Raw genomic sequence first — 24,331 nt, forward strand, 5'->3', positions numbered from 1 at the left:
GTTGATAAGGATCTTCTTTGTCTTCCAGACTTTTTAGGGAGTCACATGCCCAGACTGGCTGTGTTGGACAGCGGTTTCTTACCTGCTCTTTCCCACAGGGAGTTTCTTGGCCTCATTCACCCCACTAATCTCACTTAAAGCTCTGAGGGCCTGTCTTTCCAGGCTGGATGTCTCTTCTCGGACGGAGCGTGCCGCCACTTGATCTCAGAAGAGTTGCCATAGTCTCTTATCTGATTATGAGACAGTAGTCCCGTGTCACCTAGCATTAGATAACTACAGAGAGGCGAGGTACTCGCGACTCACCTTAAGGATGGTCGTTCAGGAAGAGCTGCAACCGGGCACCTTTCGAACCTTCGTTCAGAGAACTGACTTTTCAAAAAATAACCTCATGCATAATCGCAGTCTAAAGCTTAACCGGCTTAAGGAAGAAATGGCAAGTGTTTGTGTACCATGCCCCCTTTTTAATGATAAAAAACAGCAACCTCCAATCCTTTCAGTCCTAAAGAAATTAAAATTGCTGATTAATAAAACAAATGCAGACGTGGGTTTCTCCACCAGTATGACAGCTACATTCCTGATCATTTTTACCTTTCATCTAAACGTGTAAAACCACACGACACAGGTCATTTCATTTTTATTTACTAGACTGAAATCTAATCTTGAATTTTCCACACTCAAGCTTGAAAGGAAATGTAGGCAGTTTAGCAAATTGGAGTTTTGAGCGAATTCTTCATATAAGTGATCTAATGTCACATGAGGATTAGGCTTTTCAGCTGTTTTTTTTTTTTCTTAATGTATGCATGTGTTTTCTTTGAAAACAAGAACACTTACTGATGCCCTTGTAAGAGAGGCAATACTGAGGTCCTTTATAGTTTTTCAGGTTCACATTTTAGTAAACTGGTTACTCATTACATTTACATTGCTGTTTCTGTCATGTGTCTTTTTTCACTTGTACAATATCACCTTCTTCAGTTTATTTCCAAGTATGCTGGTAAACTCTACGAATAGAACATTCCACCTGGCAGGGAAAACGCTTTAGAAGCCAAGTTACTTAATTTTGTGTTCTTAAAAAAAAAAAAAAAAAATTAGCAGTGAAACAAATTGTATTACATCATCTTAGGAAGCATTCTATCTATTTTAAAAATATTTTTTTCTATAGTTTCTGACCTAACATTTTTGTCAGTATTCTATTTTATTAACTCTCAGGAGGAAGAACCAGTAACTTGTGGAAATAGCATAAAATAAAATTAAAGCTATTAAATTCCCAAGTTGTTTGGGAGAAAATTAGATTTAATGTTGATATAAATGAGACTGAACATTCTGTGGATAAAGTTCCACCAGAAAGAAATTGGCAAATTGATGGGGGAAAAAAAGACTTTGCTATGGACATTGCTATCCGTTGTTTTTGTGCTGGTCGGGGTGGGGTGACGGGGGATGTTGTGTGTTAGAATTTCAAAGCATCATTAATTTCCATAGCCGCTGTAAAGTATGAGTCAGTTTACATTTGAAAGCACTAAATATTTTTTATAGCTGCTTATACTAAATTGTTGATTTGATCAGATGGTAGAAATAAAAATAATGTAATCCGTTTTCTTTCTCACATGTGATTTTTTAAAATTTAATTTCAGTTAATACCGCTGGTATAACCCAGTAGCCAAATACAGGGTAGGGTGTTCCGAACCTAAATTTACAGTATGTGTTTTGGGGCTAGGAGCCGAGCGATAGAGATCCTTGAATATGAAGTTATCAAGAGCGCATCTCGTTTGTTATTGGCACCTGCTACTTAATGAGGGTGTTCTGATGGCTCATGGTATGCTAAGATTACATGGAATCAAACTGTTTCTGTCCCTTTTCTTTGTCGACTCTGAATTCTTCTCTCTTCTATGTTCCATTTCTGCTGTCATTTCTAATAGCTCTGCCTGACCACCACTTCCTAAAATATAATGCAGGGACCATGATTACATTTTAGTGTTTATTCATGCTAATGACCCTCCACGTCCAAATTTTAATACAGGGTTAAGAGAGGAATGGATAGATGTAGTAGCTTTTGAACACTAATGAGGGTGTCTTTGTACATTTGCATTAAAATCCTAATGCATGTTAAACACAAGATCTGCAGTGTAATTTTTCTTTGATGACAAAATAGAGCAAATATTAAATACTGTTTAGAGAGTGGCTCCACCTCTCGAAATCTGAAAGTCAAGACTGTTTCCTCATAGCTAGAAACTAGAGTCCACTGGGGTTCCTCCTCTTCGGGCCTCCATTCTGATTATAATTACAGAATGTTCAAAAAAGTTTTACTTTTGTGATCAGACTTATTATTAGTGTGCATATTTTTATTTTATTCTCTGGGGGTGGCGGGAAGATGGGGGAAATACACATTTAATTGAGAGCTATTCATTAGCCACCATTGAAGGAGAAATTGAACTTTAAAGAATCTATCAAAAATTCTCTGGTGAGCCGTTTATTACTATCTTGTCTTGAGCCCTTTTTTTAATGACATCTATTATCAGATTGAAATGGCGATTGAGACGCTGCAAAAGTCTGACGGTCTGTCCACTCACAGAAGCTCTCTTCTCAACAGCCATGTAAGTTGCCTCTTCTTCACGTAAACTAATCTCTTGCTTGTTCCGCATGTGTTGCTTGCTTCTAAATGCTTGTTTTATTTATTTACTTATTTATTTTGCTTCTTAACCTTCCTTTCTCAGCCCCTTATGATCTCTGTATCACTTAATGGCTCTTTTGTATAGTGGGATATCTAAAAATAATAGAGCCCCCAATATACTGCTTTACTAGGCTTTTGTACTGTTCTGGTACAGATATAACATTTCCAAGTTAATAACAAGCTGCCATTTACTTGTGGAAATTAATTAATGGGGATTTTAAGTATTTAAAGTGTTCTAGTTTGATATTAATTTACCTCAAAGCAAAGGCTTGTAATCCGCATCTTCTGGTCTGAAGCAAAGAAACAGTCGTGTCTACTTGTAAGACCAGTAACATTCTTTAAGTGGACAAAGATTATTAATGCCAAACCCAATAGTAAACTGTCTGAAAATGATTTATTTACCGGTAAGGCCGTATAAGGTGGGAGGAAACAGGGACCTAGATGAGCTCAGGTCCTGCGACCTACAGAGAAATGAAACTGGGCCAAGAGAAGAAGTGAGACTCTAGCTAAGCCATACATTTCTAATAATTGATATTAAACAGGATTATTGTTACTATGCCTTGAAGCCTTTGTTATCAGATGCAGCCATCACTTTAACACTGGTAAGTCTGACAAGAGCAATGACAGTTTTGTGAAACTGTAAAACTGGGGGAACCGATGGAAATGTCGAATAAAAATTAATTTTGTTTTCGTATTTCTGAATATATGGGGGAAAGTGAATAGACCTATGACTTCCATCTGTTTTAGACAAATCTGTTAAATTAATATCAATGTACAATAGTACAGTAAGAGAGTCTTCCCTCCCATCTGACAACGTATTCTTAAATTTACAGATAAGTTGTTAGGATTTTTAAATTCTTCCCCATATTTTGTGACTGAAAAGTCCAAAATTGGATCACCCAATAAATCTGAAAACCTTAACTCACAGAAAATGTTTTCACTATGCTTTTTAAATCCTTGCCTCTCCAAATGTTTAAATTTTTATATTCCAACATGACACTAAGTACTTTCCTTGTGTTTTACACATTTGTTTTTAGATGCCTATTGTGTGTTCTTTCTTTTTCAAGGGGAAGTATCATGGCAAATAAAAACAGGTTAGCCAATTTGGAGAATGCCTGCAATTTTGGTAAAAATTTTAGGTTGTAAATTTCAAAATAATATATACTTTGGCCTTTCTTTTTGAAACCATTTAAGGAATGTGATTTTTCCCCCCGCCTGAAAATTTGTATGCAATGTGTCACTCTTCTATGTGTTTCATAAGTATATCCCTGCTGTGTTAGCATGACTCTGTAGTTGTGTATAAAGGCTGATGTACTGTGTGTTAGTAGGATGTATGTTTTTGGGGGGTGGGTAATGACTAACTGGTGTTTGTGTTTTGAAAATGGCAATTAAAAATACTGTTCACTTTTAGTCAAAAATGTACAGGGACATAAGAAGAAGAAGAAAAAAACACCTGAAGTTTTTTGAACTGTCAGGCTTCTAAGAAGCTGTGTTTTGTGATTCAGTTCATACCTCGTTTTCACTTGAATTGTATAGTTTAGTAAAATATGTGATGTTTAATTTTTACCTAAATTACCTCTATTTATTAATTAGTGTTTCATGACCAGTAACGTAGGTATAAAAACGTGAGGGTTTTTTGGTATATTTTTATTTTTGGATTTGTTTGAAACTTTTCAGATGTGTTGGGGTTCTTTGAAATTACCATTCTCTTGTAACTCATGAAATGATATTTAATGATCGGGCGCCTGGGTGGCTCGGTAGGTTAAGCGTCGAGTTCGGCTCAGGTCATGATCTCACGGCTTGTGAGTTCAAGCCCCTCATCAGGCTCTAACTTCCGGAGACATTTCAGGATATACAGTGGGCTTAAATGTTGCTAATGCAGTGATAATCTTTCACTAGATGTCCCGATTCATTTTTATTACACGTCTGAGGTAGTTAAATTCGTCTAAAGCGCATATATAGTCAAGTCTTTTGAAACACAAATGATTCTGCAGACGGCACAGAAACAGTAAAGAAAGGATCACGTTTCTGCTGACCAGTCAGGTTTCTCCCTGAACACGTAACAGGACCCTGTTGTTTTTCTGTCCTTGGAAATCTAGTGATGCTCCTAATTTTTGTTAGATTGATCCAAAAGCTGAAATAAGCTACTGCATGTGTTCTAGCTGATCACCACCTGCTAAGGGCATTTTAAGTTCTGTTAAGTTAATTTGTGGTGTTCAGTTGCAAAGAAGAATTCTGGTGGAAACGATTCTTTTATGTTTATTTTTTCTTAATTTACATCCAAGTAAGTTTGCATACCGTGCAACAATGATTCCAGGAGTAGATTCCTTAGTGCCTCTTACCCCTTTAGCCCATCCCCCCTCCCCCACCCCCTCCAGTAACCCTCTGTTTGTTCTCCATATTTAAGAGTCTCTTATGGTTTTGTCCCCCTCCCTGTTTTTGTATTATTTTTGCTTCCCTTCCCTTAGGTGCATCTGTTTTGTATCTTAAAGTCCTCATATGAGTGAAGGCATATGATATTTGTCTTTCTCTGCCTGACGAATTTTGCTTAACATAATACCCTCCGGTTCCATCCACGTAGCTGCAAATGGCAAGATTTCATTCTTTTTGATTGCCGAGTAATACTCCACCGTATATATAGACCACATCTTCTTTATCCATTCATCCATCGATGGACATGTGGGCCCTTTCTATACTTGGGCTATTGTCGATAGTGCTGCTATAAACATTGGGGTGCACGTGCCCCTTTGAAACAGCACACCTGTATCCTTCAGATAAATACCTAGTAGTGCAGTTGCTGGGTCATAGGGTAGTTGTATTTTGAATTTTTTGAGGAACCTCCATAATGTTTCCCAGAGTGGCTGCACCAACTTAATGGAAATGTTTCTTAAAAATATGCTGTTCATATTTTAAATGTCAACAAACTATAAGTTTATCCTTTATCCCTCACTGTATAGGACATGATATGGAATTCTTTAAACTGAACATGAATCCAACTTTGTGATGACAGTTTCCCGACTTACCAGTTTCTACCAAGGATCAGTTTCATGAGGCAAACAATTAGGAGAAGGGATCAATAATTTGTGCCCCATATTTACTAGTTTCTTTTTTTTTTTCAATTTTTTTAAATGTTTATTTTTGAGAGAGAGAGACACAGAACATGAGCGGGGGGAGGGGCAGAGAGAGAGGGAGACACAGAATCCGAAGCATCCTGACTCGGGGCTCAAACTCACAAACTGCGAGATCATGACCTGAGCCGAAGTTAGATGCTTAACCGATTGAGCCACCCAGGTGCCCCTGCTAGTTTCTAAAGAGGCATCTGAATCATGATTTTGGAGCTGAATGTCTATTCTCATTGTATTTTGGAATATGGAATTGAATGGGTTTCTTATTTTCTCTTTAGACACTTGATGGCTTACAGTAATTCAGAAAATTCTTCTTAGGGTCAAAGCAAATAATCTCCTGTCGTTAGAATCCAACTCAATCACTTTGCTTTTCACCTTTCAACACATTAGAAGATGGAGCGGGGTGGAATGGGGTGCTGTTGAATTTTGTGTCTCTTTTTTAGCGTATTCTTAAGAATACTTAGTACTACTGGTCTATTTTTATCATTATCTTGCTACTATCCTCCAGCTTGAAATGCATGTATAACTTCTCAATTTCATACCCTGTATGGCGCCCCACTTGTAAACTGAGTATGGTTACACCGAGGGCCGTTTTTTTTTTTTTCCTATCATTGTCAATATTGACATATATTGTTAGTATTCACATAATGCCAATTATTTCAGTAGTAACACCACGCAGGCAGATAGTAAATATATATTGACAAGTTAAAGTCCCAAGAGAGTGAGGACTTTATACGTTTTGTCCCCTGACGCATCCCCGGTGCCTAGAACAGTGCCTGATACGTGGGAGAAATTTCCTCAATATTTGTCAAATGGACGAACGTAAGAAACAATAGAAGGGAACAGACCTTATCTTACCTTCCGTATTCTAAGTACCTTTGCCAGTCGTGTGTGCATTTATTTGGGGACTCCTGCATGCATTGTTTTATTATCACGCATGCCTCGGTCGGTTGGTGTGTGAACATTGTTGGTAGAAAGTGGCTTTCTCCCTGCATACCACGTGAGTGAAAGAACATATTATCACTCTATCATTTCCCCAGGGGCAACCTTCAGTGTAAGATTGGACAACTTCCCCCCCCCCCCTCCAAATAATTTAACCCCGCAAAAAAATATGCTCTCATTTATCTCCAAGGATGCTCTCATTTATCTCCTTGTCTTTAGACTGGTGCTTTTGATTTAGCTTTATGGAATTCAGTCTGTTGCTATCATAATTTTTATTTAAATATTTCTGTTTCTTAATATTTTGTATGTGAAGATGCTGTGGGGGTAAATGCTGTGTATAGTCTGTCTCATGCACCAGAGTGTCACTGCAGACTCAAGGTTTACTTTATCCTCCTTCTCAATTGTAATTAATATAAATTGGCATTTAGTGATTATTTTGTATCCAATGTGAGATATTTTAGATGGTAAATATGAGTGCAGAAATGTCCTTAAGTTAATTGTTCCCAGTTCCCACATAACGTTCTAGAACATGTACATTTTTTTAAATTCCATTTAGAGTATATAAAAAGCATTAGGCATTTATTTTACATACTTTTTACAACCTAGTAAACAGTTGTTTTATGATTTTTGCCGGGTTTAGCTACTGAAATGTATTCAGCTCAAAGCAAACCCTAGTTTTATACTCACTTCCCTTCAACTCTGCTGTATTGTAAATACAAGTTATGACAGAAATAAGCCCTGTCAAAATGCATATCATCAGTGAACTGAACTTAAAATGAATCCTAATGGATAATAATCCATCTGGGAAAAAATGCCAAATGTTACATTTAGATGTTAATTGGGGAATGCAATATGTATTTTTTTTTTAAATTTGTCAATCAGTATTTCCCTTTGGGAAAAATAGGAACTGTTCATCTTCCTTAATCTACCCTGATTAATATAGATTAAATGCAAAGGTTGAAAGATGCAATTATCATGCCTTCCACTCTTATGTGAATTTATGTTGGTTCATTAGTAGAATAATCAAGTTTTAAAGATAAAGGTTAAAAGTTCCTGTGGTATTTTATGGGCTTTTAAAACCATAAATGTAAACAAATATCTTACAACGTTTTATAAAGAGTAAAAAAAAAATTGTAATAGTTTAGATCTCAACTACTAAATGTTAAGGGTATTGAATTTTAGCGTCTGACAAAACCCAAGCAAACTGTATCTTGTAACAGGCATGAACTTCCCTTGGGCAACACAAGAAGTGTATGCCTTTAGGTTACATTCAACAACCAACTTGCTCGTACGATAAAATTAATCCTTTCTTATGCTGTGTTTCAGACTCCAATATCTGATTTACAGTGCGATCACTGTGTCCAAACTGGAAGGTTAAATCCCGGCATGTAAAACGCACATTATAGTCCCCTGCTCAATCTCAAAATCTTATCTGGTAGCTCCAGTCTCTACTTCCATCACGAGCTCCTAGGAGCACCACCCTTAGGTGACACGGAGCACTACCCTTAGGTGACACGGTTGTTAACAGGCTTCCTAGCTGGAAGAGTTACGGCCGCAGCAGTAGCCATCTCCCTCCTTCAGGGCTTTTTGCCTCCGTTCGACCTCCTTCTGCTCTTCCAAAGTGATCTCCAGCCTTCTGGCAACTTCCTGCGAATAAGAGGCAGGGAACAAAATGCACCTTTGCTTCCGTCAGAGTGGTGGGCGTCAGCACACCCACTCTTAGGGAGGTTTTCACACCCACTAATGATTATTTTATGTGTGTAAGCATGTGGTGTGTGTAATAACATTATATACATAGAAATACATATGCCCACAAATGCACGCGCAGACACGCATACTCACACATATTACAAAGGAACTCAGGTTTTTGAAAAACTGGTTTAGAAATGAAGAATCCGTATGAATGTGAAACTGTCCAAAAAGAACAGTAAGTTTGCAAAGCGGTCCGTCCAGGTTATTTGACTTGCTTAGCTTTTCAGGGGACCATACCGCCAATCCAGTAAAAACTTCATCTTCTCTAAATTGTTCTTTTGGGCCTTGAGTAATATTATTTAGGCTTCCGAGTGTTTTAAGCCCACTTTCGCTAGAATTATCTATTTCTGTGGTAAGTTTTCTTTGACAAAGAATTGTCTGATTAACTCTTTTATATATGTAAACATACCTTTGGACCCAAAATATTTTATGTTTAACTTTAATATTTGCACTACTTTTCATTTTTATGAAAGGCACCTTAAGACCATACCCTACACATATTTTATTATTAGATTTGTTTTTTTCAGATTCTTTTATCTATAAGACAGTGGTCTTCATCATGAAACATTAGTAAACTCTCATTTTTTTCAGATACCTGTCTTTACTTTTAATTTATGAAATATTGCAAGAAAACTAGTAAATAGTCAAGGCAGTTTACAGAAATTTTCCATTTGTATCTCATTAATTAAACAAATTGTTTTATTTGCTTTATATCTTTATTCGCTTCCTGTATAGGTGTATGTTCTGTTCATTCGTAAAGGAGGGAATATTTGATTTTTAGTATTTTTTTTTGCTACAAAATCATACTGTTTGGCTTTGACAACATGTATTATTGTATGAGGAAGCATAGATAATATATACAGACATACCTTTGGCATTTTTAACTTTGTTCCATGCTTGTGGATATGGGCGCTTTGTTAACTCATTTGCAAAATACTTGTTTTCCACAAAATATTTAGAGTTTTTATACGTTTCCCTTTCTGAGGATTATTTTTGGTGTTTCCTTTCTATTCCTTCATCTCCAGAAACTGAATTTCTCAAAGAATATTACTTTCTCTGTTTTATATTTCTATATTCTTTATATATTTAGAATACCAGTGGAAGGCCCTAACTAGTATATGCACACAAAGCCAGAGTTAGCACTTTTGGGCAATATGGTTCCCTAGAACTTCTCCGACACCATTCAAGTGAGGTAACAATGCTTTCAGATTCCCGTCATCTTACTGAGGCACGTGGATGAAATCTATGAGGCAGGTTTGTATGGCCATATTTTGTGCGTCATCACCCTGCTTGTGTTCCTAAGCTACAGAATCTTAAAATTTAAAAAGAAAGGCTAGAGACATCTTGACCCCCCCGTTGTAGGCAGAATACTACTCTGAGCCATAGTCCCTGGATTTCCCAAGCTTTTTGCCCCTTCCTCTTTTATACCAAATGAATATGTGTAAGTGAACTTTTTCATGTGTCGTTTAGAATACTTAGAAATCATTGCCTCTGGAAAACTTCTTTACTGACAGTCAGGTTACAGATGACTCATCTCTAAAGAATTCTTTTTGACCTTTAATTTTTTGTCATTATGTAAATGAACATTTATTTTGTGTAACCTTTTGAAGAGGGAGCGTTGTATACATTATAGAGGCAACAGGTATGTTTAAATGTACATATTCATTATGCCTAAGTGGTTCGCAGAGAACTTCAAGTCTCCCTGACGGGAACATGAACTTTATTTTTAAAAGTACTCTGCTCTGTCTTGTAGGCTTAGTGGCCATATTTTCTAAGCCAACATCAGTATGAGTTTAATGACATGATTTTAATTAAACATAAGCATCATGTAGGAATATTTGAAATTAAAATGGTTCTGGACAATTCAGTTGTCAGAGTTAAAGGCAGTAATTCTGAAAATGTTTTTAATACCAGGAGTCTGAAGGTTCAGGTTCTGAGTTTGTTCACAGATCTTAAAATAAGTAAGCAAAATGGAGAAATGTTTTAATATATTTGAGTGTCCATATTATCTTTTTTGGACTGTGATCATAAATTCCTGAGGACAGGGGTGCGATCACATTCATTTCTGCATCCCTAGGTGCCTACCACATTGCCCGGCTCATAACTGATGCACAGTAAAGAAATTCTTAGGCTTCCATAACTTACGTTTAATTTACATTGCACGTAAAATATCACTTCTTGATCACATCTCTTATATATGGTATGGAAATTTTGTTGAGACAAATACTGTGAAGTATTTTGTTGCTTTGTGGAAACAACAGCTGGTATTCAAGTTATCAGAAAATATGTGTTGGGAACCAGATCGCACTCTGAGACAATGTGACCTTCAGAAAGTCATTTAAATGTTCTTCAGTTCTCCTTTTGTCAAGAAATAAATGAACGAGTTAATAACTTAATTTTCCTAATGTTGAAATTTAATAATATAGACCTAGTTTATACTTTCTGAAGTATCTTTGCACTTTCTATACTTTAAAGAAATACACGTAGGACAACATAAGCTTTTCAAATGTAGACTATAAACTGAGAAAATGTTACTTTACCAACTACCATTGTAGCGTATCTTCCAAAATTATGAAACAGAAACAAGAACACAGCGCTCAGGTAGGAAAACTCAAATGACTGTAATAAATGATTCCTTTTTATTACATAATTTTTTAAAAAATCAATGTCTAGTGAGTTTCTTTCCTTCTGGGGAAGAAATGACTGAATTTGTTTTTTTCCTTTCTGCTTGCAGCATCCTACCCAGTAGATAATAGCGTTGTACTGACCTGTGTGAGTAAATTAGATAAGTAAATTAGAATTCTAGGGAAGTGAATAGAAACTTCATACAAAAACTCATACAAGGCACCCTGCTGTTCATAACACACCAACACTAGAGACATATTCTGTGCCAGGCTGCCAGGCTTGGTAATCTGTCTTGTTCTGTAGCAATTACAAATTTTACATCTGACCGGTTAATGGGACTATTTGAATTCCCCGAAGAGGTGTTTGTCTACAAAATGGCAGTCAATCCAGGGAAAAAGAGTATTTTTTACGTGCGCTTGACTGTTTGAGGAATGGACATGGTCCGAGGTCATAAACTACATTCAGCTATTTATTTACGTTTCTGAGAGTTTTCAAGGTCTGGTTACGGCAGCCTTTGACTTACAACAGTTTAGCCTCTTACAAGGTTTGATGAATATCTAAGTATTTCTGTCCATTGTTATCTGTAGGGTCTTGTAGACATTCTGGTAAATGATATGGTTTCTCTGTGTTTACCCTGTCTTCTTTACACTAGCTCCAGTGGCTGTTGGACAATTACGAGACCGCAGAAGGAGTGAGCCTTCCTAGAAGCACGCTGTATAACCACTACCTACGACATTGTCAGGAACACAAACTGGACCCAGTCAATGCTGCTTCTTTTGGAAAACTAATAAGGTCAATTTTTATGGGGCTCCGAACCAGGAGATTGGGAACTAGGTTAGTACGAAAAAATAAGATCCTAAATGAATTCCTCTTTTTCACACTAACGTAGTTCAGGACAGTGCGTGAGCAGAAGTGCTTGATTACAGAGGACATATAAAGAAAAAATGAGGAAATAGCTCAGTTTATACAGTCTCTTGAGAAAAGGAAAGGTCGTTATTCAGTGAATGCTGCAAAAGGGGATGATGCATTGTCTTACACATCAGCTGACCAAAGCTTTGAGAACTGATTCTCACCTCATACAGAAATCAGCAAGCCAAACTGTTAACGTAAGATTTACACACGGTGCCTTAAAAATTAACGTATCTCCCTGTTTTCTCTTTTGAAAACTAATCATACCAGAAGTGATGAGTAAGTGACATAGTAAATGGAAAACTATGTTATTTCTTGACTCTTGCAAAATTATACTGAAATGTCTTTATAAATAACTCTTCTATTTGAATAGAGTACGAAATTAAAGCTGAGTTTTTCATTTCATTTTTGGAGATCAACAAAAAATCATTTGTTGAACTTGAAAAGCTGGGGTGTTGGAAGCCCTGGGTAATGACATGGTTCTGTTTAACCTCTTATTAGCCTTCTTTAGAATCTTGGCTACGCAACCATACGTGTATAGAAGCAAAAAGATAGCGTACTTCCGTAACATGGAAACCAGTAACGTGAAGAAGATTCTTGGCTTCTCGTTTCCTTCCTTTGGAAAGAGAAAGGAGTGTTTTTCCTAATCAAAATATGATGAAAATAATAGTTGGAACTGTAGAGATTCATTTTTGTGCCTTTCTATAGTTTTTACAAATTATCATAACATGAATATTTTGAGAAGCTGGGCAGAAGGATATGGATGTTTTTTATTTCCTAAAGCTTATAGAAATCCCTAATAAAAAGTATAAAAATAAAGATGCCACACCGTATAATGTTTGATGTTCTTCCTTTAATTGGTTTTAAGTCACAGCTTCATAGTATTCTAGTAAAGACTATTAAATAAAGAGACCCTTACTAATTGACTTCATTGTAGGCTTATGCTAAGAAAAAGGGAGTGTCAGTTTTATGTCATTTACAAGGTCTCTAAGTATCCTAAGCGTGAGTTATTCCATTCTGTTGTGTTTCAAGTGACCGTCCAGCTTTCAGATTGCTAGAGGTTCAGCTCTCTCATAAATATGTTTTCTTCTTCCTATACTTGAAAAGATAGTATATTTTAAATGGGAGAATATGATTGTCTTTTCAGGCTAAAGGAAGTAAAGCTTTCAGTCCCTTGAAAAAAGCTCTTTGTTTCTCTCCTGTTTCTTTTGCCAGAACCACAAAAATCATTATTTGGGGATCTAACCTCTTATCCGCTAGCGGAAGGCTCAGGCTCAGTAGTTATGCATACCATGCCAATATTTTGAGACTCTGGGCTTTATTCAACATTCTAATAGCAGTATTGTTGTGCTCCTTTTGTTGTCGAAAGGGATTTCAATGGGTCCTATTTTGAGGCTCCATTCAGACCTTGAAACACATCTTTAAAATAGAAAGGACCAAAATTGGGGTTGTTTGGGTTTGTGAATGAGTAGAATCTATACTCCACAAGTACATTTCGCAGTATCACAGCTTTTACTTTCTGATGTTCTTTTTTGCCCTCTCACTAAGTAACAATTGTGTCTCCTGTTCCTTTTAAAATTATATGTGGTCTTTTCAAAGAGAGATGGAAAGTAAAGCCTTAGAGAAATGAGGAGAAAAGAAATCCAATGGGGAAAGTTTAAACAAATACTGTGTTATGAAGGCAGCAGAACTCTAAGGTAGAAACACTGCCGATGGTGAGGGAGATCCTTTCTACCATGGAAAGTGGTTTAGCACTCATTTACTCCTCCTAACCCAGGGAACAGAAAGAAAATCGGTATAAATCATGAGGCAGAACTGGGCCATTTCTTGAGGTTTTAGAGCTAGGTAAAAACCAAGTTTCTAAACAAAGGCAAATCAAAAGGTGTCTTTTGTTCAAATCCATCTGCAAATTAAGTTTAAGCAAAGAAGACCGTGAGACGTGCTGATCTCCCCCAACCGGCTCCCCACCAACCCAACAAAAATGCTCATTTGCAGGAAACAGAGAAGAAACTAGACACTTCATCTGTTTCCGTCTACAAGGGAGACCCCATTTTACTCTGTAGTTGTCATTGGCTACATCCCCTGGGGACTGTCGCCTGCTTCCCCTTCTTCTCCCCACTCCACTACTTACCCTACTCCAGTTTGTAAGGGAGAACACTACTAATTGAGTTTTGTTTTCGTGTTTTTGCTCTATTTTGCAGTGAATTTTGGAGACAAGATCTATCTCTGCAAGTGGAATGCATTTAAGTTTCCATACTGTTACATACTTTGCCGAAACTATATAGATATTCAGACGCCCTACTTTTTTTTTAAAACTAGCAATATTATTTATGTAATAAGAGTGTAATGCTTTTGAATATATAGGCTTCATTTAATCTATGTTCTTTAATCTTGGAAGTAAAATTCTGTTCTATTTTTATATAAAATATTTAATCCACACTTTTGCATTTCTTTTTTGTAAATGAAAGAAAAAAATGGAAAAGCAGCTGATGTCTTGCTATATATAGACTTGTGAAAAGCTATTTTCCCTTTGCAAAAATTTACATATTTAAAATGTTATTTTTGCAAGAATTTGCAAATTTCATTCAGAGCAAAACTTTGTCATCTCTAATAACAAACACGGTCTTTCTCATGAAGATGGGGAAATTGTGACAGTTTTTATCCAGGTGGAAATTTGCCATTTTCACAGAGAAACTTCCCCATGTCTGTTGTGACACATCGTATTCAGCCTGCAAACTGATAAGAATTCGTTAAAACAGAGACTAATAAAATATGTTTCAAAATCAATGGATTAAATGCCTGCCTCCTTTTAGGTTTCAGAATAACACATGATAGACTTTACCGCAACATTCTGTATCAGTCAAGTTACCTCCCCCATCCTGCAGTAATAGACGTCGCACAGATGTGGACCTAACTTATCCAAGACCACAGAATTAGATTTCTTTTCTTCGTTTTGTGTAACTACTTTATAGTAAATTCCCCTCTAGTGTATAGCCCTTTATCCTCTTAATGGATTTTTCTTGGCCAGGTGTGTTTTCCACCTTTACCCCTTCTAAATGAAATCTAAAACGCAAATTTGAAACTCAAAGTGTAACTTCAGTGGAATAAGTGAGCTATTGTACTGGTATCTAAGTTTATAAGGAGAGAGTTTTCACAGGGCCCTGCGCTGATCGATTCGAAATCTTATTTTGATTCTTTAGATGTAGCCACCATAAAAATGGACAGGTATAATCTGGAACAGGCAGATCGTAAGTCTGTAACGCGAATATGCTGCTTTTACCTAATCTTTCCAGATGTGAAGTGAGGTAGACATCCTGTCTGATTGATATTGGTTTAACTGACTTTTTGTGTCTCTAATGTTTGTTGTTCTTTTATGAAGAGGAAACTCCAAGTACCATTACTATGGGATCCGTGTCAAGCCAGATTCCCCTCTTAATCGTCTGCAAGAAGACATGCAGTATATGGCTATGAGACAGCAACCCATGCAACAGAAACAAAGGTAGACTCCGGAATTATCGCTGACCTGTCAAAGCCACATATTTCTTTAGATGTTCAGTCTCCTTTTTCCCCTGAGCAAATAGAGCAGATACCAAAGCGTACGCGAATGTGACTGTTGCCGGCCTGCTTTTACACATGGACCGTTCTCAAATATGATTTCGTAGGATTTCATTCACCCTGTCGGTTTTCCAAATCTTTCGCGATTCCTTATTTGATTTTGGCCTGTTTGGCCCCTTTTTAAGTTTCACTGTGACCTCCCAAACTATTCGGCCAACGAGACCAAACCCAAAACGTAAGGAGTGAACCCAAGCAAACACCACCTGGAGAAACTTGTTTCGGTGTTGGTGAGTTCCTCGCTTGCAGTCTTGCACCTCCCTCAGTCGTTCTTTTTGACATAACATGCGTGCTGGCAAACTGTTTAGGACTTGTTGCATTTTCTTTGAATCCAGCTTTCATAGATGGAGAATTGTAGATATTAGAGCTGTGAGAGATCTCCAGCATTCATGGACGGATGGATGGATGGGTGGATGGATGGATGGATGGATGGCCGGATGGATGGGTGGGTGGGTGGATGGATGGGTGGGTGGGACCATAGAGCTTAGAACAGAAAAAAATACCTCTGTCTAGTCTGGCCCCTCAGCCCTGTGACAATCAAAGCCTTCATAGCTCTGTTTTTCACTTCAGTCCCAGAGAGGCTAAATGATTTGCACAAGCTCATAATACTGTTATATAGCCAAGGGCCTTCTAGTCTCATGTGGCTTATATCACAGTTTAGAGTAAATAAAAGAAAAATCTCTCCCTTTTTACCAGTATAGCTCAGCCATAATAGTGGTTATAATTTTTCTTTTAAAAAACTTTTTTAATAAAAAACGTTTATTTTTGAGAGACCGAGAGAAATAGAGCATGAGCTGTCAGCACAGAGCCCGACATGGGGCTTGAACCCACACACCGTGAGATCATGACCTAAGCGAAAGTCGGACGCTTAACCGACTGAGCCAACCAGGCGCCTCATAATTTTTCTTTTCAGTTGAACATGCAGAGTTAGGTAGGAGAAAGGAGGGCTGAACGCAGAGAGTCGGATGATCTGCCTCACTTTACTCGTTTTATTGATCTGGGATGATTGGCCAGATCTCCTTCACATCCATACTAGCTTAGTCGGAAGCATTAGCTCCAAGTCACTGCCAGAGAAACAATATATCCTGCGATGGTCCGTCCTTTCTTTAGTCTGCAAGCACTGATTACGTCTCTGCTACCTGCTAGACCCCATGGGCCCAGAGAAGACGCAGTCTCTAACTTTGAGGAATTCAGAAATTAGAAGGAAAGGCACGTGAAACATTTTTCTTAAGTAATGCAGTGTGTGAAGTGCTGAAGTAAAGCTTTGATCCAGGAACTGTTGAAATACAGAGGAATTTTAAGCAAACCCTGAGAGAGGAGGATTGAGAAGTGTCCTAGAGGAAGTGCTGTCTGAGAAGGACGCGGGTAAACAGGGGTGCAGTCCAGGATGTCCTTGGTAAGGACTGTGTGATTTGGGGAGGCTGACGTGGCAGGGGCAGAACCGAGAAGAAGATTGGCTCAGCGGGAGAGGAGATTTAAAACATACTTTGGGTCATGGCTTAGGGGACTTGGTTGTATACGAAGCTAGCAAGTTTGTTCTGTGTGCGCTTGGAAGCTGTGTACAGGCTTTGGAGCAGAACGGTGAAACCTTTAGATTTTTTTTCTGGAGAGATAACTTTTTTATTTTGGGTAAGACATTTAGTGGGAGCGGGCTGGAGGTAAAGATGCCTGTTGAATAGTTTAACACCATCATAATTTCCGGTGCAAGTGTCCCAGACTGAAGAGTCAGTTCAGGATTGGCTGCTAAGTAAAGGTTTTCTCCAGGTTTTTAGCTTTTTAATTCACGGTTTCTCGACCTTTTTTTTTTTTAATTGCTGATTTCTGGTTTTTGGGGTGTATAGCCCAGGAGATACATTAAAGGGGCTCAGAAAAATACAGTAAGATAAATCACAGAACAGTCCCTTATATGGAGATGGAGTTTGTGTGGATTGTAATAAATTGCTGTTGTACATTGTGCACATTGGAGCTGATGGGGAGATTGAAACCAAAAACAGAGAAGTTTGATTCAAAACTAACATCTATTCCAACTTAAATGTGAACAACCACTTGATAAGTTGCACTCGAGACAGCTGGATTTAACCTGCAAGGAATCCCAGCAAGTTCTCACGGAAATGGTAGCCTTCGAGGGACATTCTTCGTAAAAAAAAAAAAAGCCTGGGTTAGGGAAGCAAGTCCTAGAACTCAGAAGGGTCTCCTTCTGAAACGGATTCCAAAGCTCTAAAGGTTAATAAGCCATGAAAACCCTGCCATCTCAGTCTAATTGTAGTTGCTTTTAGAATAAGACATAATGTGGATGTATGCATAAAATTCTCAGTGATAATCATAAATTGTACCAACTTTAGTTTCTTGTGGTGTTCGCTCTCTTGTGACATAAGGATGTTAGAGGAGCAAAGAAACACCGCTGACCCTTGAGCAACTTGGGGGTTAGGGGCACTGACCCCCACCCGGTCCAAAACCTGGGTATGACTTCTGACTCCCGGAAAAACTTAACTGATAGCCTACTATTGACCAGAAGCCGTTACCGATCACGGTCAGTTAATGCATATTTTGTATGTTATATGTATGATATTGTGTATACTTACAGTAAAGTGACAGAAAGAAGAAAATGTTATTAAGAAACTCATAAGGAAAATACATTTACAGTACTGAGTTTATCGAAAAAAGTTTGCGTGTATGTGGATCTGCACATTTCAAATCCGTGTTAAGGGCACACTGTGCCGACATTTCTTTGTTTGTTTTTAATGACACAAGTTGTGGCTTGTGGACCGGTGGGGGGGGGGGGTGCTCTTGTGATGGTGTCTTGCTAACTGATTGCGGTTAGTGTGATCAACCTCACAGCCCCCTCGTGGGGACCAGCAGGACAGAGGGAGGCTTCTGTTCTCTCTCTGAAGGATCCTACCAACTGGCCGCATTCATAGGCTTTAACTGAAGCCACCTACTCCGTTGCATAGAAGCCACTGAGGCAGTCTTTCTCGCCCCAAGTCTGGATGTAGGGGTTAAGAGTATTTGTTGAAAGACCATGGAAAAAGAAAGTATTATAGCATTCATTTTGTGGCTTATAAAACTCAAATGATTCTATCGAAGATACTAAATTGTATGTGAGAAGAGCCTGCCATTCTTGTTAAAATTCAAGTGACATGCGAAAGGTTTCATATATTTTATAGCAGCTCTTGTGTTTGATATTTTAGAATATTCAAATGGTTTAAACGCCTCAAGCATTAGTTCATGCATCTAAAGACGCACATCTTCCGTAGTATAAATTTACATGTCTTATGTGTTCATAGGGGACGAAAATTCAAGCGTATGCAGTGATCATTGTATCAGCGAGGAGTGAAGTTTTTGTACACTTTTCTCTTAAGACTGGAATCATAGTAGTTGTAGAAGTACTAATGATTATTGTTCTGTGTAACTTTATAATTTTTAGAACCTCTTTACATATGGTGTCTCATTTGAAGATTTGCTAGGGTAGTAGGGGAAATTTTCACTTGTCTCCAAATCCGATTCCCAGCAACACCACCATATGGAACATAGCCATGAGTCTGGAAATAAATGGAAACAGCTTCTGATTGGAAAAAAAAAACAGATGTCACAGAACCCATAGTTGAGCTTAATTGAAAAGAGGAAGCCATCCTCAAGCCATGTCCCTAAAGGAGCAGATTAGAGCCCCCTTCATTCCTAGGTATTCATGAGGTATAACAGCTGGCAAGAGGAAATAGAAGTGACGAGGTGACAAGGGTCTTCTGTTCACTCTTGGGCTATCCAACAGGACAGCGTGTGCACATTCAGTGGAGGGCCAAGGAGACGTAGGTAGTCCAGAAGCCCTTCGAGTATCATCAGTCGAGGGACTAGAATCTAGTCTAACACAGTGTAATGACTTTGGCATATTGGTGACCTTCTAGGTAATCGAGAAGAGCTGAAGTGTCCTGGTCAAGAAAGCAAGAGAATGTGTACTAGCTTCTTTTAATATCTTCGGTTGAAAATATTTCCTATGAAAATAACTTCTGCACTTAAATGTGATCTTCTGTTTTTCAAGGCAATTTACTCATGGATAATTGGCTTTCCCTCATTCAGATAATAAATAAGTTAGGTTATCATAGAGCCCAAAGATCAGTAATCTTCAGCTGTGGACACCAGGTAAAAATGCTTGCTGCAGTTTATTTTTAATATTTCAGAGACGTACCTAAAGAGCGTTGGCATACCTATCTTAGTTATGTTTCCAAATCCTTGTAGCAGAAGTGGTGGGACAGAGAGCCCAGTGCTGTTGACCGTGGGCTGGGCGGGGTTTGATCTCAGTTTGATCTGTTCTCAAACTATTAAAGCGCATTCCTCCAGCAAACACGTAGCAACCAGCAGCTGCGTAGAGAATATGTCCATCACCTCCAACAGAGATACCACAGAATCATAGAATGTTCAGCTGGAAGGAAGAGGTCACCCAGTCCAACTCATCCTCTTAATGAGAAAACTGAAGCCCGTACAAGTTAAATAACCTGCCCACAATCATGTAGCAACCAGGGCAGGAACCTAGTCCGTTTGTCCTTATAAGAATGCCGCCTTGGGGCGCCTGGGTGGCTCAGTTGGTTGAGTGTCCGACTTCGGCTCAGGTCACGATCTCGCGGTTTCTGAGTTCGAGCCCCGCGTCGGGCTCTGTGCTGACAGCTCGGAGCCTGGGGCCTGCTTTGGATTCTGTCTCCCTCTCTCTCTGCCATTCTCCCACTCATGCTCTGTCTCTCTTGCTCCCAAAAATAAATAAATATGAAAAAAATTTTAAAAAAAGAAAAAGAATGCCACCTTTAAAGAGGGAAGATAACCCAAACAGAAACATACACATGTGATAAATTTTTGCATATGAAAGAAAAGGAGGGGGCGCCTGGGTGCCTCAGCCATTTAAGCTCTTGATTTCCGCCCAGGTCATGATCTTGAGATTCGTGAGTTCGAGCCCCCCGTGTGCTGTCAGTACAGAGCCTGCTTGGGATTCTCTTTCTCCCTCTCTCTTTCTTCCCCCAACCTCTCAAAGTAAATAAACTTAAAAAAAAAAAAAGGAAATACAACACGTTAGTGAGTATGTCCATACTAGTGAGGGAATGTGTCACCCCCTGCCTCTTTGAGTGGTCCCTTCACAGGAAGTGGATTCTGTGAAAGAAGGAAACTTTGTGGCACTCAGAGGAGGGGAAACTGAGGCCAGGTGGAAAGATGATAGAGCAAGGCTACTTTTGCTCTTCTGTAGACGAGTGTGAAAGCACGCATGTTCCGAAGGAGTGACGGAGGACAAGAACCCTTGTCATTAGAAGACCTTCCTTAGTCTGGACTTCACAGACTAGTGGAAAGAACTCCATATTTAAAATTGGGAAATGAGAGTCAGAGTATAGGCTGCTTTGGCATTTCTGCAGTGTGTGTAACTGAACTTCACCGAACCTTGGTTTCTCCATCTGGAAAATAAAAATATATAGAGTAGACCACCTCATAGATTGTTTTGAAGTTCAGGTGGAAAAAAGTATATAAGTGTTTTTTTTAATAGCTGGAAATATTCAAGGGTTAGGTAATCTATTATTCTGTACTATTATACTATGTGTACCAGAGAAAAATATTTCTTTAAGAATAAGGCTGTTTCAGAGGAGAATGAACCCAAGCAGTTGGGCAACTTTGGGTTCCATTTCTTTCTTTCCATTCTTTCCCATTCTTCCATCCCTCCCTTCCTTCCTTCCTTTTTCTTCCCCAGTGGTTTTCAGCTTTGATTGATGTTAATAGTGTATTATCCCTTTCCTAGAACGTGAACCCCCTGGGGTCATTACAGAGCTTAGCATCTAGACCTGGCAGGTTGGTCTGAGAGAGCAAAAGGTAGCAGGAATCTTTAGTGGGAAGTTGATCAGGTGCTCTGCCTTTGGCTTTTGGAGACATAAGGAATCTCGGGCCCTGAAATATTTAATGTTCGCTAGGCCACTGCTGTATGTAGTCCCTGATGTCAAGACGGTTTCCCCTGACGATAAGAGAATCACAGATAATCACAGTTCAGTAATTATTAACTATGGTAATTCGTGTAAAGTTTGTTAAGGGTAACAGCTACCACTCCCCCTTCTGACAGACATTTATTGACCATTTAAAATGTCCTTCAGGGGCACCTGGGTGGCGCAGTCGGTTAAGCGTCCGACTTCAGCCAGGTCACGATCTCGCGGTCCGTGAGTTCGAGCCCCGCGTCAGGCTCTGGGCTGATGGCTCGGAGCCTGGAGCCTGTTTCCGATTCTGTGTCTCCCTCTCTCTCTGCCCTTCCCCCGTTCATGCTCTGTCTCTCTCTGTCCCAAAAATAAATAAAAAACGTTGAAAAAAAAATTAAAAAAAATAAATAAAAAAAATAAAATGTCCTTCAGTAAGCTCTTTCCATGCAAGATCTCATTTGGCAATTACATGGGCTATTTACCGATAAGGAAATCGAGACCCATTTAGTTTTGCCGTATGCAGGAAGGTCACTAACGTGTTGCTTCTTAGAGCCTCGGGTTGTTCTCTCCTGTGGTTGTTGCCATCTTGGCGTCAGGTGGCATCGGGTTGTTATTTTCCAAATACAGGAGGAAGGGGGACATCCCTCTAGAATGGGTGTAACTGAAAGGGCCACTGGGAGGACCCACTGGAGAAACTCGTGAGATGAGAATAGCATCTGCCTCTTTCAACATTATAGCCTCAGCACCTAAAGAGGGCCCTTGGCTCATTTGTCCGCGCTCCGTACCTACTTGTCAAGTGAACGAATGATCTGGGCTTTCATTTTAGCCAACAGCTTACCTCGTCCTTTCCGCATAAACCCCGCTGCAATTAAGACAACTACCCCCATCTGAATTTAATTGTCCCCTCTTCTCCTTGCCCCACGGTAGATGTCGAGCTAGTGAAGAGACAGGTACTTCCCGAGCCGCCCACAAGAATGGAAGAGACGGAGCCACTGTCATTAACCAGCAGGGTTGATGTTCGAAGTCGTGGAGACACAGACGTGCTGAGTGGGACACCAGGGAGTCCGTATTCTCAAAGAAAGGCGTTCTCGGCCCTCCCGGTTTTCCTCTGACCTGTTCACGTTTTATATCATTCCAGGCCTCGAGCCACCTAAAGATTTTCCGAGGTGGTTGTTCTAAAGGGAATCTCAAGATTCCGATAGACAACTTGAGCCTCTGTCCTTGATTCTGAGCTCAACATTTCGATTTGTTCGTGCATATCAGACGACTGTGTCCTTCCCAGAATGGTGAAGGCTCTCTTGGCCCGTGCAGTTGAGAGTTTGCATTTTTCCTGTGCGTTTTTCACCTGCTTCAGAGGGACTTTTCCAAACGTTGCACTCAGTCCACTGAAAATCCCGGTACTGCTAAATATAAGAGAGTCAATATAATAAATATAGGCCACTCTTTGCCTTTCACTGGATTCCTTCAGTGTCTGCACATGTGAGATTATTGACAGAATTAGATATTATTTTACAGTAGAGTTCCAGCTGTCCAAGTTCTAAATCACAGGTATGACTAACCCCATGGGGGAAGATTCCTAACAATTTACCGTGTTTTCCATGTTAGCGACAGGTTTCATGCACACGCTCCGCTATTAAAGCATTAGACTTTCTTTGATTTCTTAATCATTAACAACTTTAGCTTTGATTGCCCATGGAGCTGCAAGCTGTTAAAATTATCATTTGCCTCTTACTAATTTTGAAACCAAGAGCTGTTTCTTCATTTGATGTAGCACAGGTCTTTCTCAGAGCACATATACTCAGGAGCACTAAGAATCTCCTGGAAGAAAATGTAATCTAAAGCTATTGGATTTCTAAAATAGATGGGATAGAGAAAATACTCTTTTTTTAAAATTTTTTCTGTTTTTTTTTTAAGTTTATTGTTGCAGAGAGAGACAGAGAGAGAGAGAGAGAGAGAGAGAGAGAGACAGCATGCACATGAGTGGGGGAGAGGCAGAGAGAGAGGGAGACACAGAATCCGAAACAGGCTTCGGGCTCTGAGCTGTCAGCACAGAGCCCGACGCGGGGCTCGAACTCACAGACAGCAAGATCATGACCTGAGCCGAAGTCGGACGCTCAACTGACTGAGCCATCCAGCTGCCCTGAGAAGATACTCTTAAATACTAAAAAGTGCAGCTTTTTAAAAGATTCAACAAAGAATTTATTTTTTTCAGGAGAAAAGTGTCTCTGGATTTTCGGTTTAGTGTGTGAATAGTGGGTATTTTATGAAGAAGCTAAGGAGGCAGGAAATTTGAAAACTGTGTTTCAACGCTAAAAGGTCAGTTGAAATTCACCCAGGGTTAACATAGTGTTGGGTTATCATGAAAGCCAACAGAATGTAAAAAAACTCCTGGAAAGATTTTGTTTGTACATAGCCTTTTCAAAACCACGCCCCTAAAGTCTTTAACCCATGGTAAATGCTCAATAAATATTTGTTAAATTGATTTGATACATGTTAAGACCAATTGGTAGTATGATCAAATGAAATATATGACCTTGAGCATTCATTCATTCATTCATTCATTCATTTATTATCCACTCATTGGTAGTTATGTCCCAAACGTTGTTTATTGGGAACAAATTGAAAATTGGTGACTCAGTGTACAAAAAATGACTTTTCTCTGATGTTATGGGTATACGTGGACAGCCCTGGGCTGAAGGAATTTATATCGGGCCAAGAGGCTCCTGCCGACTAGTTCTGTGCAGGTTACTCAAGACATATCTGGGAGGCAG

General features: G+C 39.0%; 1 protein-coding gene across 14 annotated transcripts in view; it reads left to right on the top strand.

Moving 5' to 3' along the window:
• RFX3 (regulatory factor X3) overlaps positions 1-24,331 on the top strand; it is a 285,490-nt gene that overhangs the window by 201,774 nt on the left and 59,385 nt on the right. For 12 of the 14 annotated variants that reach the window (XM_042963666.1, XM_042963651.1, XM_042963653.1 and 9 more), the window contains 3 exons: positions 2,514-2,588; positions 11,762-11,943; positions 15,398-15,517. In XM_042963666.1, coding sequence (XP_042819600.1) covers positions 2,514-2,588; positions 11,762-11,943; positions 15,398-15,517 — 377 coding nt within the window. The remainder of the gene's footprint in view (positions 1-2,513; positions 2,589-11,761; positions 11,944-15,397; positions 15,518-24,331) is intronic. The other 2 variants (XM_042963659.1, XM_042963660.1) reach the window with 1 other exon arrangement.

The sequence above is a fragment of the Panthera tigris genome, chromosome D4 (genome assembly GCF_018350195.1).
Source record: "Panthera tigris isolate Pti1 chromosome D4, P.tigris_Pti1_mat1.1, whole genome shotgun sequence".
Lineage (NCBI taxonomy): Eukaryota > Metazoa > Chordata > Mammalia > Carnivora > Felidae > Panthera > Panthera tigris.